This window comes from Poecilia latipinna, unplaced genomic scaffold (assembly GCF_001443285.1).
Source record: "Poecilia latipinna isolate Pla-1442-1.1 unplaced genomic scaffold, P_latipinna-1.0 Scaffold1102, whole genome shotgun sequence".
Lineage (NCBI taxonomy): Eukaryota > Metazoa > Chordata > Actinopteri > Cyprinodontiformes > Poeciliidae > Poecilia > Poecilia latipinna.
Genome location: NW_015113718.1, coordinates 2,122 through 20,006, shown reverse-complemented (window position 1 = coordinate 20,006; position 17,885 = coordinate 2,122). Strand labels below are relative to the sequence as shown.

At 37.1% G+C, this 17,885-nt stretch overlaps 1 protein-coding gene across 2 annotated transcripts in view; it reads left to right on the top strand.

Annotated features, from left to right (window-relative positions):
• LOC106959629 (syntaxin-binding protein 5-like) overlaps positions 1–13,993 on the top strand; it is an 88,851-nt gene extending 74,858 nt beyond the window's left edge. For both annotated transcript variants that reach the window (XM_015052336.1, XM_015052337.1), the window contains exons 5-6: positions 5,988–6,122; positions 13,804–13,993. In XM_015052336.1, coding sequence (XP_014907822.1) covers positions 5,988–6,122; positions 13,804–13,978 — 310 coding nt within the window. In that variant the 3' untranslated portion in view covers positions 13,979–13,993. The remainder of the gene's footprint in view (positions 1–5,987; positions 6,123–13,803) is intronic.
• The last annotated feature ends 3,892 nt before the right edge of the window (positions 13,994–17,885 follow it).

Genomic DNA, 17,885 nt, shown 5'->3' with positions numbered 1-17,885 from the left:
GAGCAAAGTTTTGCCCTAAAGTTCCTGTAAGAGTTTATTTCAGATGCTGTTATGCCTGATATCTCTGCAGGGTCATGAGGGTAATAGAGAGAGGATGTTGCTGCTGTGTTACTTTTACCCAAGATATAAGGTTACACATGTAATGCTAAAATACAAAACCATTGCAGAATCCTTACAGATTAGTCAAAACGATCAAAACCTTTTTATGATTTAAATTTAAAGAAGGCATACAAGTAAAGCTTTTACTGTGACCTACTTTGTTTGTCTTTAAATAACTTTGGTTTTTCTTCATCTGAGATGAAGTTTCTAAAACCTGCTCACCTTGCATCTAAAGCAAACGTGTCTTTCAAGATTTAAATGTCAAACCTCCTCTCACCTTCTGAATATGAAGTATCCTCTCATGTGAAAGTCAATATGCACGGGATTTAATCCCTGATTTTTTTTTTTATGAGTCAGTCAATTTATAGCAGCTTAATGTGAGCACTCTCCGCCTTCACCTTACGGTAGCAGCCTGGTCTCTGTTCCCACTGTTAAACATTAACTCAATTCTCTTTTCATAATCTTTTATCATCCAAGGTTTTCATCTACAAACATAAAATTAACCCACTTGAAACTACAAAACATCCAACAGCCTCCAATTATCAAGCTGTTCTCATTGTTTTGTGTAAGCGTTTTACGGTCTCCTAAATATCATAATAGGACGGCACAATAAAAATAAAAACTGTTCAGCCTGTCGTTTAGTCCATGGAGGGTCTGGTTTAGGTCTTCTTGGGTGAATATCAACTCTGATCCTAAAGGCCACACTATCCTGGGTGTCAAATTGACATTGACCAATTTGTGATGGTCCATAATTTTATTTGATAATTCTTTACTCAAAAATTTGGTAGAAGTTTATATAAATTAGATTTATTGGAAAGAAAAGTGTGGAATTGGTGGCAATGCTTTGCAGGGAAGCTGAGGTGAAAAACAGAATTAATTGGTAACTTTATGCTACAGCCTTCACAACCAGTAAAACCACAAGGAGCTTAAAAGTAAAAGTAAAGACTTAGAAGGAGAAGGATAACGGGGAAGAAAATGTGTAGATGGTGAGGAAACGGCTTTGGACGTACCGACACCGGAGCATTGTTGGAGGATGACCGGTGAAGCAGCAAAAAGATTACAGGGTAGTCTTGATCTGGTGAAAGAGGAACCGATGAAATGGGTTATGAAACATGTTTACTTAACCAAGCTAAAAAAGCAACTCAGTTATGCAGGAAAATGTTGGTGATAACATTCTGGGATAGTGCAGCTTTTATGCACTAATGTTGTTGTTTTTTTCTGACTTTTTTCAGTTCCAGAGACCTTTTGATGTCTTTGAAATGCTGCTGTATGTCCTTGTGTCAGAGGAAAGGACATTTAATGAAAATGGTGCTGAATTTGTCGAACAGTGGATGCAATTTTTTTTTCAACAGAGTGCAGGGTCACAAAGTCACTGTGGGTGTTGAATTTCTTTCAGCAAAGAAATCTGCTCTCAAAATCCAATAACTCTTAACAGCAGTTTGCTGATTATTGGAATTATTTTAAAATAGGTGACCTTTAGAAAGATGTGCTGCAAAAATTTTTTAGCATTGAGCAAAGAAAATGAATGGCCAACATATTCAGTGTTTTTTTCCCCGTGTTTTTTGTACTTATTTGTGACTTTTTTTATTTTTATTTTACCAAATTCCCAACCTGGACACACAACAGAATATGTTATATGTCAACAGAGAACAAAATATGAAACTTTTTCATTCTGAAGGTCAACCAACTTTCTTATTGAGTAGTTCTCTCCTGGATAGACACATCCATTTTCAGTTCATGACGCCACTTTCATGATGCTCTTGAAGACTGTGACTGTGTTGAGAGTCAAAGTCATCACTGACTCTGCCAACAGTGCTTACAGGGGTGCAATGGTTCATGTTTTCATACCTAACTGTCATGGTACATAAATTACCCAAGCATATCTGAATTTTCTATCTTTGATAGATTGTCTAAATCTATCTTCATACCTTCATACCTTATTATGAAGGTAGAGAAATAACATTTCTAAAGTTCTCAACAATAACAGCGATGCAAAAATAACTCATAATGATGACATGCATTATGAGTTATTTTTGTGATTAGCAGTCCACAAACTTTTTCTGGCACTACATCATAATATGTGGAAGTATGGCAAGCCATTGCATCATATATTTTTTTTCAATTTCCAATGCTGAATAGGTAGCATATCTCTGTTATTAGATCATAAGGCAAAACCTATAATTTGGTCTATGCTTTTTTTTCTGTTCTACAAAAACATCACATTAAAATTGAGGTAATCAATATTTGTGTGTACTATGACACCTCTATTTGAAAGGTAACCGGGGCATGGCTTTTTAGGAAGTACAGTACAAGGAAGCTGGTCAGAGTTGATGGGAAGATGACTTGAGCCAAATAATCAGCAATCCTTCAGGAAAACATGCTATTGGCTGCAAAAATTTGAAACTTGGTCAGAGAATAACCTTCCATGAAGATAATGGCAAGTCCAGATTAAAAGATGAATGGCGAGGATCTGCTTTAATTTGTGAAAAACAATTTAGGGATCATCACTGTGGATATGCAATTCATATAAGCTACCTTCTCTAATACAGTGGTAAATATTTTCTGAAGTGATTTCCATCAAATCAGATGTCTTTGACCTGGCTCTGGTGCAAAATGGTAGGAGGCAGAGCCACTTGCTCACAGCGGAGGTGCACTGAATCACCATCTAAGACAAAAGAAGGGAAAAGGCATCATGAGTCACCCACTAGAGGCAGAGCAGCGCCTTTCCAGTTAGCTCTGTGTCTCTGGGCTGAACCTCTGACAATTAGCACCCTAACACCCTACTGGGACCCAAAACAATAATGTCTGAAGAATTGTTTTGTGACAACTGTCTGCCAGCAGCTTGTGCCTGGCAATCTCCAGTGACTGGCATGCTGCTGTCAAAAAAAAAAAAGAAAACGCAACTGAGCACAATCCACACAAAATTGACTTTTGCAGTACATGACACACAGGACAGTTTCTATTGTGTTCCTCTCAGCAAAAATGAGCTGTTTTAGCTGATGTAGTCATCATCATGGCACATGTCTGTTGGTTAATGATACAGTAAGTCTTTGTGGGATTCCTTTAGCAGTTGTCACAAGTCACGCAGAGCAGATGGCAAGGTTGCCAATTCCCTGGGTGATGCAACCAAACCACTTAATCTCTACATCTGTTTACTCCATTAAGGGTATTTGCTTCTCAACTGGTCTCACAGAGCCTAGTCAAAAGGCAGCTGTCTTCTTTGGTTGTTATTAACCCAGTTGTGGTACCTTGTTCCTCTACTTTGTGTATTTTACTAGCACAAGTGAGTGGCTTGATATTTTGGATTATTATCTTACTGAAAGTTTCAGTGATGACCCATTTTCAGTTTTCTTCAAGATAACACCATTTTTTTTTTAACTTAAAATCTATTCTAACAAAATGTCCAAGTTTGGAAGAGACACATCATCACATCTCTCCCACAGTACTTTACAATGACCAACTGCCACTTTTTCACATGTACCTTGAGTGTGTGTTAATGAAACCTTCAGCCTTTAGTGTGTTTTCTGATATACCAGCGTATTAGAAAAACAGATCATTATGTAATACTAAATATATGAAAAATTCAGGTTTGATTTCTCAGAAATTGTGTGTATATGTCTATGCTAGTACAATAAAACATTTTGGAGGTGTTACACAGTGAGGACAACATTGTAGGAGAGTTAATGATCTATGTGGTTAACTATAGGATGTAGTGAACAGAGCCAACAAGGCCTCACCTGAACCCACAGCCAAGGTGAGAACCATAGAAATGTTATTAACATTAATATTGTTCCCATTCCAAGGTAAATTAGAAACGGTAAAGTTTAAAAGTCTTGATTCTTTTGGAAGTGTCCCCTCTGGCTTGTTTTTATGTAACAGGATTACTCAAAATAATTCAAGAACACCATGAAAAATCTTTTTAAAGTAAGTAAGAAATTTGTATTTTCTAGAAGGCATAAGATTGTCTAATCCTCTGTTTTGTAAAAGGAAATTCTGCCCCCCCCCCCCCCTGCCAGTTCTGATATTGTCATCACCTTAAGCTCCTAAAATCCTTATTGAATTGTCTGCCATCTCATTTGTCTTTTATCAAATAATCCGACTGCTCACAGGGTGAGTGGATGTTGGGCTGAAGCCCAATGAGCATCCCTCCCACCCCCTTTCTGCTTCCACACGCACGTACATACACACACACACACACACACACTCCACCCCTAGGCTTCTGTAAAGTAATCAGCATAGACATGTATAACGGTCTGCTGATCTTTTTTTTATATGGGGAAGATGATACAACTCATTGGCAGAATAACTGTTTTATCAACTCTGTTTAATAAACATAGTAATCAAAAACATAAGCAACAAAGGCCTGTGTCTGACTTTATATGATCCCAATAGAATGTATATGGAAGTCATGATGCAAAACCCATTACTGCAGGTTTCCAAATCATCATAGACCACTGGGATCCATTATAACTGACTGAGGGCAATTGTCAAAGTAAACATGGGGAGGAAAGTTCTGGCCTTTGCAAAATCCTATATTTCCAAACTCCATCCTCATGGTGAAACATGTTGACGGCATCATGCTGTTGGAATATCGATGCTTCTTTTTAATGGGGACAGGTAAGCTGGTGAGAGCCAGAGGGAAGATATATGAAAGAAGAAAGATAACCTGTTGGAGGCTGTGAAATACTTAAACCCGGGTGACGGTTCACACTTACTTCACCTATGGAGCCACAGCTACATTAGTGATTGTTATAAGAGCTAAACCCATTGAAATGGTCAAATATTTGTGAAGTCTATTTCTTTTTAAATCTAAAACTAAACTCTTTGAGAAAATTACTTGTGGAGCAGTTGGTGTCTCTGAAATGAAGAGTAACATACAATTTTAACAAATGCATGTAGAGAGGTGCATGTAAAATATAAATGTTGAAAGACTGTACTGCTTTTATGGCATAAGACGTCCTCAGTAGGAGTGACAACATATAGAGGAGGAAAAGCAGCGTCTGGCAATGAAACTTGTATTCTAAATAAAACCTTGATACAGAATGACTCATGGTTTGGCTTGTGGAAATGAGTCATCGTAAGATGTGTTTGAATGATATAGGTAAAGTTAAGTTTAACTTTTTTTAATTCAGTAGTTGTTTCTTTGATTAAATAGACCTAGAGGTTTGGCAACTTTTTTTGGTTTGTTTGTTTTGTTCCTTTGTTCAAGCTTGTAGCTTTGACCTCCAGAATTGTGCATCCTTGACTGAAATCAGGAAATTTGAGGGGGGGAAAAAAAGCATGGAAGACAAAAACTGCCAGCACAAGGTCACTGAAAAGGCAGGTGAAAGATACCATTTAATGATGTCCAGCTGGAAATGTCAAACTCTGGCATCAGTGTAGCATACACCAGGACTAAAGTAGTGAATTGAGAAGTCTCCAGCTCAAGTCTGAGTTCGTTTAGTGCAGATCAGCTAACATGTTGTACAGACAAAAGACACTTGTACTGCATTTGTACTTTCACAGAATTCAGCAACAGTTCCTTCCCAGATGGTCTTTGTAGAAAATGTGCTCAATCACTTCTTTTGTTTTTAATCCAACAAAAAACTAAACAGATTTTTAATTGCATGGTTTTTTTTAATGGTTTTTAAAAAATGTTTCATCTACTTTGAAAATAATGAAAGTGATAATAATTTACCTTTAAAGGCTGATTTGTTCCATTTAGTTTATATTTGAAAGGAAATGAGTTAAACTTGCTTTTTTGTGGGTTCTTATAGATGTAATTACAATAAAGACCAACAAAACTGGACCAGTAAAAACTACTGTCAGTCATGTTATTGACTTACAGACTTTTACCCTTCTGTCTGATTTTCTGACCCTTGGTCAATGTCCCACCCTTTGTTCCCCAGGATCACCTTTTGCCACCTGCCCTTTCAGAGTAAATGGCTGTACGTGGGGACGGAGCGTGGAAACACACACATCGTCAACATTGAGTCTTTTATTTTGTCTGGATATGTCATCATGTGGAACAAGGCCATAGAACTGTAAGTATCAAGCGTTTCAAACACCACCGTTAACAGTGATAACATTGTTATTATGGTGTCAGCAGAGATTTTTTAATTGTTAGGATAATGATACATGTGGAGCTGCAGACAGTAATTGTTAAGGTGGTTTGTTGGTTGCTAAGTATTGATTGTAAATGACAATATTTTTGCTTTTGGCTTAAAAAAAAAACAGGCAGCCATTCAGAACCTTTAAATTTAGCTAAATTGCTGTTGAGCATCTTGTGACATAAAATTACTTTTTAAAATTAGGAGCTGTTACTGGTGACTGCATACTGGGCAGATAAGTGACCACACAGAGTTATGAAAATAATAATTAAAAATGGCAGTTATAATATTAACCTCTTTCTCTAACTCATCTCACTTTACATATCTCATACACCCACAGAATAAGTACACCATGAATATACAAACCAGCCTAAAGTGCACTCATTATTAAGTACATTTTTCTTAAACTAATATTTAATAATCTTGTGAGTCATCGTTACTTAAAATGCAAGGGTTTACTCATCTGACAATTACTTTTGTTTGTGTACGGCTGGCTGTGCAGACTGGCAGCCTACATGCAGTAAGCTGCAGATTGACAACTAAAAGCACAAGAAAACAACTGGCGCTCAGTTGCATTGTACGCCCATTTTTTTCTTGGCTTCACCCACCTATGTGCCACTCTTCTGGTGTTACCCTGACAAGTCACCCTGCCGCAGTGTCAGTCATAAGTCTTTTTACAAACCATGTTGTATGTCAGCCCAAACTAAAGTGAGCAGTTTTAACACTGATGTGTTTGTGTGGGAGGCCTGACTGCCAATCAGTTTGCAGGGCTGGAGTGTTAGACGCCGAGTGTTGTTAATCTGTTCTTTTGTACATCTGGAAGAAACAAAGCAAAAATAATTTCTTTTCAAACAGTTCAAGTTTGTGGTTGGATGACTGACCCCATCAGGATTTTCTGTCCCTGGCCATAATTAAGTCGAGTCAAGTTTATTTGTATAGTACAAAACATTTTATTTTTAATTCAGATATATGTATTAAGAAACATTGAACCATTATCTTTCTGCTTTATGATTATGCACAACTTTGCATTATAAAAAAAAAAAATCAGTTAAAAAAAATATGTTTATGGTTGTAATATGACATGTGAAAAAGTTCAAGGTGTGCAATTACTTATTTTGCAAGACTCTGTATTGCACCAAAAGAAAAAAGAAAAAAACTTTAAACCACCAGCTATCAAAATAAGGCGTTGTTCAACTGTGGGGATGCAAACATATTTAACGATTATGGACACATTATAAATAAATAAAAACCCAAAGACAGTTTTTAAAGAACAACAGATTTGACAATGTCACTAGTTTGTTTATTGTTCCTCATGAGGCAGCAGGGCATTCATCCACCTCAGTGGAGAATCATTTTCTCTTTATTAAACATAAACTAATCTATTCTATATTTTACATTTCCCAGCACTTTCTAAGCTAGAGTTCATGAGAAGTATAACCAGAAGATAATCATTCTTCTCCTATCAGTATACAGAGGGACTTGGGAAATTCATTGTTTGTAATGGAACGCTTTCCACAAAACATGAATAAGGATGAGCCAGGGCTTTGTTTTTTTTCAACTGTGGATCATTTAGTGAGCAGGAGAGAAATTGTTCAGACTTTTTCAAATAAGTGTGAGTAACATGTACATGTTACTCACACTTTTGTGTGTTGTCTGTGCGCTCGGAGTGTTTGTTTGTGTAACACCCGTTCACAGATGGATTAATTTAATTCAAACTGAAGTGTGCACTCTTGAAAAGAGTCTGTTATAGCAACAATCCAACAGGGACTGCGGCGCCAAAATGGGAGGACCTGGCTCTCATTGAAATTCAAATAGCTTTGCAACATATTTAATGCCCAATTTCATCTCCAGGAAATTCGTTCCAAAATGAGATGTAAAAAATGAGATGCAGGGAGGAATGGGAGAACACAGCAGCCCACTCGGCTACATGTTATAGATCCTAATAATAAGTGGAATTGTGTTTACGCCTTGCATTGTGTAATCAACACTGGCATGTCTAGCTTTGTGCTGCAAGGATAGTGAAAACAAACGATAGGCTTTCAGCAACTTCCTGATGCTGTAATAAAGAGAAAGAAAGTGGTCATGCCACATAAAATATAATTCATGTCAGGTTGAGGGTGTAGAAAGATTACTGTCTTGACTGGGTTTTTAAAGATAAAGCGTCAAATCATGCACTTTGCAAAGGTCTAAGTACATTTCTTTTTGCATCAATTCTTATGAAAAAGTATGATGTCTGTCATTTTTTTCTGTGATGTTTTGAGTTGAGTTTAATGGTTATTATTCTACCACGACTTCCTGCACAGTGACTGTCTAGCGCTATTCTTTTTACAAAATCCCTCTCAATCTAAATAAATCAAAACATCTATAACCATAAACAGTGTTTTCCTCTAAAATAAATGATCTATTTTCAGCCATTTCATCTAAATCTGAATGCTTTAGATATACGTCACATGCTGGGCAACCTGAAGCGAAGCCTTCTCACATGGGATATAAAATAAATGTATGTCGTTGTGTGAATGTATTGTGTTCTTGACATGTTTGCTGCTGACTATTTCCTGCCCCATCTAGCTCCCTTTCAGCTGTCATTTTGATTATTTACCCTCATCTAACCATGATTGGTTGCCATGGTTCCGCCGGACCTGGTGGAGATAAACATGTCCTTGCATGACATTTGTTTGAAAATAATTGAATACTTACAATATCTATTTAAATCCACTCCTTTCCTCTCACTTTCCAGCATGTGCTGGGGCATGCTTTATTTCCATTTTTTGATTCCCAAGGCCACAAAATGCTGCATTGTTTAACAGTTGCTGGTTTCTTTGGCAACACCGTTTCTCGACAGACACTGGGACACCAGCAGCGTTCTTAAAAGCTTTTAGGAGGACTGATATGGTAATCTGTTCATTAGACAAATCCATCTGGACAAATTTAGTTCTTACACAATACATTGCCAGAAATTAAATCAAAATTTTAAATTTTTATGTTAATTTATTCTATTTAAGGCTTCTGGCTATGCAGTACGACGAGTCAGAAGGCTGGCTGGTTAAACAAGGTGTCAAAAAGTATAAACGGACATTTCTGTGGTTAAGAATCAGTCAGTAAGTCAGTCAGTAAATTAATTTAAATTTATTTGAAGAGAACATTTTATTCAAATGAGTGTAAGACATGAGTTTTGTATGTATTATAAAGATACTGACATCCTATTCACACACATGGAATCACCAAATTAAGCACATTTGAAACAAAAATCAAAAAAGTAAAATACTAGACAAGTTGTGACAATAAAATGAAACATGGAAATGTGAAAACAAAAACATTAAAAAGACCAAACTAAATGTAAAATAACCATTACAAAATAGATCATAATATTTAACTTGTAAAGGCTGATAAATAATAAGTTATTTATCAGCTAAAAAATTTATTATTTATTATGCTATTAATTGAGCATATAAGGCTCAATTAAAAACGTAACTAATATATGTTAAAGTTCATCTATAATACAGTAGCTTCATTAGCTGGTTGTTTCATGTTTTTTTATATATCTTTAACTAGGGGATTTTAGAGATTATTTTTAATTGGGTACATGGAGGAATTATTGTGGCCTTAGATCCTCTCCACTTCTGAAAACAAATAACATAACAAAACAATTACAAATTAATGTTGGAGCTTAGCAATACTGTCTCATGCTGAAATTAAATGAGTGTTGACAACCAAAGCCACTATGTAACATTTAATTGTTTTCATTAATTTATGTGATAAACTTTAGCTGGGAAAAAAAGGAAAATCACTCCTGTGTATGTTGAGGTACCATCACATCATGGCCTTCAGTTTATGTTATGATTTTTCATACAATAAACCGCTACTCTTTTCCTACGCTTTGAACCATGCGGCTTATAGCCCGGTGCGGCTTTTCTGTGATTTTTTTTCTTCAACCGCCAGGGGGCGCATGAGCAGGAAGTGAATCATTGGAAGTCAACATTGGAAATCAAAGAAGAGAGTGCTGATTTTCATTTAGAACAAGCACATGCTAGGATCGGGCACAACGATGTTTTCAAACTCATACCCCCCTCATCATGGGAACAACACGAAGAAGTTCATATGATGCCGCTTTTAAGTTGAAGGCTATCGATCTGGCAGTACAGGAGGGGAAATAGAGCCACTGCATGTAAGTTTGGCGTGAACGAACCCATGGTTCGGCGTTGGCAATGCAAGGCTGCATCCTTAATAGCAGATTTATTAAGGACGCAGCCCTCCGCTTTGCAGCCCTCTGCTGCATCCTTGTGGAAAACCGAGAGCAGCGGAGATACCAGCGGCTTATAGCCCAGTGCGGCTTTAGATATGTAGTTTAAACTTTGTGGGTGTAGCTTATAGTGAGGTGCGCTCTATAGTCTGGAAAATACGGTACCCCTCCCATTGTCAAGGCACTCCACAGGGTGCCGTCAGATGAGATAATTCCTGTAATAAGCAGCAATAGTTGGTTGCAGGGCCCAATTATATATTAAGTAGTGACAAAGTGTTATACATATAAAAATATATTAATTTAAGAAATAAAAAAGGAAAATTTTAAGAAAAAGGGTGAAAAATTAAAAAAGTGAAATGAAAGGAGGACACTCGCAGAACTAAAAACCTGTAAAACGAATGCTTGTTGTTACTCTGAAATCATAAATTGTGACTTCTAAATCAGAATCGCCAACCTGAACAACTCCTGAAGTCTGAGGTTTGGTTTGGACAGTTAGCAGACCTTGAACTGCCTAAGTTATGTAGGTAAGATGAAGAAAAGCACTTGTTCACTTATTCTTCAAATGGCCCCAATGCCAGCAAACTCTGCAAGTGAGCAGAGAGATTACCTTTTACAAAGATGTTTGTTTTGTTCCTGTATGACAGACACTTGCTGAGCTAGCAAACTGAAGAGTAGCGAACATATCTGTTATAAAGCATTTCTACTGTCTCAGTGTCCTCTTATCAGATGAAGTGGGCCAGTATGCTTTGACTTAAAAGTGTTTTTCAAAGTAAGTTATTTGCTTGTATCACTTACAGTAATTAGCCTGAATGCTGACCACAACAATTAGCAAATCCCATTGGTTTTCTCACGTACAGCTGCACCATGGCTGAGGCAGAAGTGACAGTCTGAATGCACTAAGGGAGATGAACAGGGGCAAGTGTGATGGATACTAAATGGAAGCAGGTGTGGGGGTAAAAATGCAGAACAATGGAAACAAAGTCAGTAACATAGCAAACAAAGTTAAAACACCAAAGGAACTAAGCACAAACTATGAGGACTATTTCAGGTCCTCCAGATTGAGAAGATTCCCCTTAAATGTCTACATTTAAAACTCCATGATCACATCAGGATTCACACACACCTACATGATTAAAGACTCTTGTCTGTTAGAGCCAAATCAACATGTTTTTAAAGAAATTCTCAACCTTTTAGCCTGTTGTTTATCCTCTTCATAGTTGTATTCAGCAAGCATTTTTTCTTAAATCTAATCTTTTTTTTTTTTAATCTTTTGGCTTATTATCTGCTGCTTTACTTTTGTACAAATTTCAAAGCTTGGCCTTGGCAGTTGTCGGAAAAAACTTAATCACAAAGTCACTAATTTCTTGGCAACCCACCTGAAATTCTCATATCCGTCTCTTCAGTGTGAAGGCTTTCAGCAGCCAAAGAGTACAGCCTTCTGTATACAAAAGCAAGCATTAGTCCTGAGTCATGGCCATGGAAAATCCAATAAGTACAGAGAACATTTTTTCCTCTGCGTCAATATTTTTTCATAAATAAACTCTAAGATAACTTTGTATCATCAGTTGACCCTAATGGATGTCTATCTGTGAGCAGGTAGTTGGGCAGGTGATTTACTTAGTCTTTATGAAAAGGCGTAGATCAGTATATAGTAAGTATTTCAATTTATGTGTTTTTGTTGTGGAGCACTTGTGTAGTGGGATTATGAGCAAATAGTTAATTTAATGTAAGCTCAGTACTTTTCCTCTTAAGGCCTTGGAAGTTTGTCAGAGATTGTTGGTGAAAAACAATATGAAGACTAAATAACTGATAGAACTGAGATAAAATTGTGGAGAAAGCAGAAAAAAAATCCATAGAGATTTTCTAACTATCATCAGAAAGATTGAATAGGTCTATGGTAAGAGATGGTCATTCACCTAAACTGATGAGTATCAAAGAAGCAACCAAATGGTCGGTTACTCTGAAGGACTGTTTCAACAGACTGGGTAGATTTGTTGACGGGTAAACCAAGTACTTGCATTTTAAAGATTTCACCTTTATATAAAATTCATAAGCAAAAATCCGCTGTTGAAAGGCTATAAAAAGACCCAGTTGCAGCTCTCCACAAGCAATGAGGGGCTCATGAAAATCATGTGAAAGAAGGTTCTCTGATCAGAAAAGGCTAAAACGGACCATCATCTAACATCTACAGCTCTTTGTTTGGTGGAAAACCAACATTTTAGCCTACCCTGAACGCGCCATCTGCACTGTGAAACATGGCGGTGTCGGCGCTGTATTATAGGTTTGCTTTTTTAACAGGGACAGACAAGCTGCTCAGAGTAGATGGGGATTTGTATGGAGCTGAACAAAGAGAAATCCTGGGAGAAAACCTGTTAGATGCAGCAAAAAAAAAGAGACTTGACTGGGGTGAGGTTCACCTACCAGCAGGACAGTAATACTAAACATGCAGCTAAAGTCGTGACATTGTTTGTTTCCTGATGCTCTCCAAATTCTTCTGAGGCCTTTGCACATTAGCTTTAGCTTTTTATACATACAGGTCACTCTTTGCTGCTAAACAGGGCTGAATACACATGCACCAATCCATTTTCTTTAAGTTTTTTTGTTGTAAAATATCGACTATGTTCCTTCCACTTTACAACTACATGCTTGTTAATGTTGGTCACTCACATTAGATCCCAATAAAATACTCTAATATATCTGATTGTAATGTAACAATATGGGAAAAAGCCAAAGGTCTCCTTATACGCTTGCAAGGCAATGTACGTTTAGTTAATTATGCAAAGTGCCCCAATTTAGATCAGTGTATAAAGTGGTACAATTATTATTAGGTTATATATACCAAATCTTGGTGCATCCTTTTTGTATTTCAGACAGTATAATGGGAACCAGAACATAGGTGTAAATGGTTCTTAGATTGCATGTCACTGTGCAGCTTTCATTGGCACGTAATAGAAAGAAATGCACTCTGGAAAGCACATTACATGTATTACTGCACAAAAGGGTAATTTACTAAATGTAGCTGTCAGCTGGATTTTTATTACAAGAAAATTACAGTTATAACACACCACCTTTTAAAGTGCATATGTGCTCCCCTCGCTGCTTTTTTTCTCTCAGTGCTCTCTAAATATCAGTAATTTTTTATTTATTTATTTTTTTCCCCAGAGAATGCCTATGAATGTCATAGTTTTTAGCAGCAATAGTTTTTACCTCATTTTTAGCAACCACTTGTACTCCAGCTTGTATAGGTAAAAGAAAAAAAATGCAAACATAATTACTTGATTCTGGGGGGGGAGGGGGAACGTTATCCTGTAATGTTGTTTTGCAGCACTACAGAAGATGTCTGTGTTTCATACATCATCTTTCTTCTCATCTTAGATCAACTAAAACTCACCCAGGTCCTGTAGTTCATCTGAGTGACAGCCCAAAGGACGAAGGCAAGGTGAGTAGGTGGACAACAGAAAATCAGCAACATCTTCTGGTTTCTTTTACTCAAACTCTTGGTGGCTCCTTCCTTCTCCCACTGCTACACTCTTTGTTAAACTTCTCTTAACCCCACATCCCCTGGTATGCCTTTTATTTCGACTTTTGTGTTTGCTCTCTTCTTTTTCCTCTCGTCTTATAACTTATGCTCACAGAAGAATAGAAGTGCAAAGAATGCGTGGCTTTACCTGCTTGAGCAGATTTGTATTTCAATCCTAATTAAGGAGGACTCCAGTGTCATGCGGGGTAGTTTTTACAGAAAGTTTGCAGCATATTAAGTTCTACAATAAACTTAGAATAATTTGGATACAGGCAGACTTAACAAGGTGCGTTTCTGCGTTCAGAAAATGTATCCACATTACAATAACACTGCAGTTAAATCTCTCTCTCTATAATTATATAAATATATACACACATATAGAGATATATTCATGCTGCTTGACCTGATGCACCAGATGGTTAGTCACTGAGAACCATCTGGGAAGATTTTGCTGTGAACTGCTTAGAAAAGAGCAGGCATGTCCAAGAAAACACTGGGCAGGTGATTGGATTTAGAGAGAAAACATGTTTTCTACCAAGAAAAGCAGCCTGGCTGTTCTTTCCTCCTCCATTCAAGATGCATAGCTGTGATTTATCTGACACTCACCTCCGTAGGGGCCGGGCGTCTGAGCTGGACTCCAAGAAATTAAACTTTTATAATAAATATGCAATTTAGGTTCAAAACAAAATTTAAACATGTTATTTGTTGTGCTGTGTTAATATGTGATTGCTTTATTTTTTTTTCATTTTGAATGATAGCTTGAGCTTCTTATTTACTCCATAACAATAGGTGTTGGATTAAAGTCTTGCCCAGATGCAATCTTTCAATAAAATCCTACAACCAAAGAAGTACTTAAAGATAAATTCTAAATTCTTAATTTGGTCAAGTATTGTGCTCAGAAATGTAATTTTACATTCCACAAAGGTGTTTCTTAGTTATTCATGGCCCAATGGGAAACTATGCGATAAAATAAGTTTCGCAGTATCAGGTTATTTGCTCAATAACTTAAAGCATAAATATGTAAAATGATCTAAATCCTTTTATTTACAATAGAAAATCAACATCTATTCCTGCTTTTTTCTATTTTTCTTCATTGCATCAGATAACAGCAGTCATTTATGGTTACCTCTCCTGTAGAATTGGTCTACCATGTAAATATTCTTATTCTTCTATTTCATATAAAAATATAATTTTTGTCTCTTTATGGTTCCCACTGTTTCTTTGCTCTCTGGTTTGCAGAATTCGTCCACTTGCTATTGGTATGCTAAAGCAGCACTTCAGATTTTACAGTGAACATCTGTTACAAAAAGTAAAACCTTTAAAATGACCTTCTGTTTTTGTTTAGTCACCTTAAATTGAATGCATTTCTTGTGACTGAGATAGATTTACCTCTATTAGATGTCCGTAGATAATTAATTTTATTATTTGAATTGCTTCTCAAGTACATGAAACAGCTCATTCACCTGCATTCACTTACTGTATGTATCTGTCCCCATCAAGATTAGAATAACAATTAATACACGTCATAGGCAGCATTGCTGTACTTGTAAAAATAAAGACCTCAATTTGTTTTAGCCACAGCAATGCTTCTCTGTTGCTGTCTTAGAAATGTTCTGTCAGATTTCAGACAGGAGACACCGGCAGTCTGAGGATGAAAGCAGACAATCATAAACACCATGAATACACTCGGATACAGTCACACCCTGCTGTCCTTGGGTTCTTTATATAGAAACACTTGGGTTGTAGCAGGCTCATCCTCATTTATTAGTCAGGTTTATCTGATAAGTAGTTGGCTTGTCTGCTCAGGTAGACAACTGGAAGTCTGCAGCTTTACAGACATGCCTCTAGGTTGCAAACTTTAGTTTCAGAACTGCTCTACCTTTACAGGAGTGATGGAGTTGCATGGCTGTGCAGGTGAATTTATGCTCCTTATAAGCAAGAGAAAAGCCTAGGATCTCTCTTTCAACCAAGTGAATGGAATCTCGTTAGAGAACTTTAAACTATAGGCATGGTTTGATGGAAATTGTAACAATTTTGAAACTAACTTCAACACTTTGGTGTGCTATCATACCAGTAACAGCCTCTGTCTGTTCTTGAATATAGATGTCTGAAAATGACAAGTCTGACTCAAAAAAAAATACTTTGCTTTGTGGAGAGCAAGTTTCTTTCTGGCACACTGATTTGATTCTAATGCTTTTTTCCTATAATGAGTTTTCAGCTGATGAAATCTCCACTAAGCGGAAAGAAAATTACTGCATAGTCAGTTCAGTTTTCCCTCTTGCTGTAGTGTTATCCTCTTTTCAAAATGACAGCAGCTGGCTTTGAGTTTCTATTCTGTTTTTGTTTTCTTTTTCAAATTAAAATTTTTTGTACTCCCATCTCCTGTGTAGATGGGATATTTCCTGTGCGGTTCAGCTACAGTAATTTCCTGTGTTTGCTTAAAACAACACATTTTCCATGTTAGTCAATTGTCCTACAGCTGTCATCTGTTTGTCCTTACCTTTGCTGTGTATATATGCTCACTGCGCGTCAGACACACTTGCTAAATCATCTACAAACAGTTGAAAGAATTGTGTGCTTTCTTGTCATCGGGTTCTGTTTTATTTATTTTTTCTTTTGGTGTCAGTTTGCCCTTGGAAATTTGCACCCAGTTTATTTGGCTGTTTTCTAAAATGTGGACTTCCCAGACATTATGAGTTCTGTCTGCCTACTTGGACCGCCGTGGCGTTTGTTGCGACGGTTTCTTTGAATTTTCAGACGGTCTCAATTACGTCAACAACCTGCCTCCAATCTCAAAGTCAAACTGATATAAACACGGTAAACAGCCATTCATCATGCTAAATTAGGTCTGCTGTCAAACATCACATACCTCTGAGAACATATTGTGCAGTATTGATTCTCTATCTGCATATTGACAGCGTGTCTTCATTCTCCTTTACTTTTCGATGTTGCTAATGTAAAACGTCAAGGTTGCAGGATGTTTCTTAAGGGCAGCTTTTATTCCCAGCTTCACACGCCCATTTCCATATTTGAGATGTCACACTGTGTGTCTGCTCAGCAGGAGAGCCATTTCCGCCCGCTGTCTGTGCTCCTCCCAGCGCCGCTGATCTCCTTCTCCTGTCATCTGTGATCAGACGGCATCAACCTGCTCTTACCTTTTGTATAGTGCGTGCAGAATTTTGTACCCATACATGTGGAGAAGAAATTAGGTGTTGTTTCAGGTCCAAAAGGTCCTACCTTCCTTTGAAGTAGTTTTACATGTGATATATATTACAGTATAAATTTGACAATATCTGTGATTAAAAAAAACTGTACAGTCATTGGGATTCCTTTATTTCCATCAAAAAACAACAAACAACATGGTGGAGTTAACAGTGTGATGCCTCATTTCTAGGGTCAGTGCGGCTCGGTACACTATTTTACAATCTGGCGTATTCAGGGGAGCGTTTCCACCACCAGTTGGACTTTCACTGGTCAGCAGGAGATCCAGTGATCTCCTGGATTTATCTTATCTTTGGTGGATTAGACGGAAGAACATTTCATCTTATCCACATAATATCTGAAAGTTTTTAGACCTCTTGCATTATTTTATCCCAAATAAAACCACTTCAATCTTTAATTAATTTGTCTTAGAGGTTTGGAGATGCTGACTTCAGAACCACAACCTTTTGGGTTCTCAGAATGACAAAAAGGTTCAGAATCTCTCCTTTTTTCATCTGAGAAATACTAGGATGGATTAGGCTCATCAGAAACGGAGCATAAGATCAACCTTCAAAGCTGTGGGTGTTCAACAAGTAAACCTTTTAGAACCGCTGCTTTCCACCATATCTTAGTAATACATGACTTGAATGTTTTAAAGATGATTAGTAAAATTTGCATGCAGATGATGCTATGATATATCTAAATGTGAGACTACAGTGGGCTGCAGCAGTCTTGA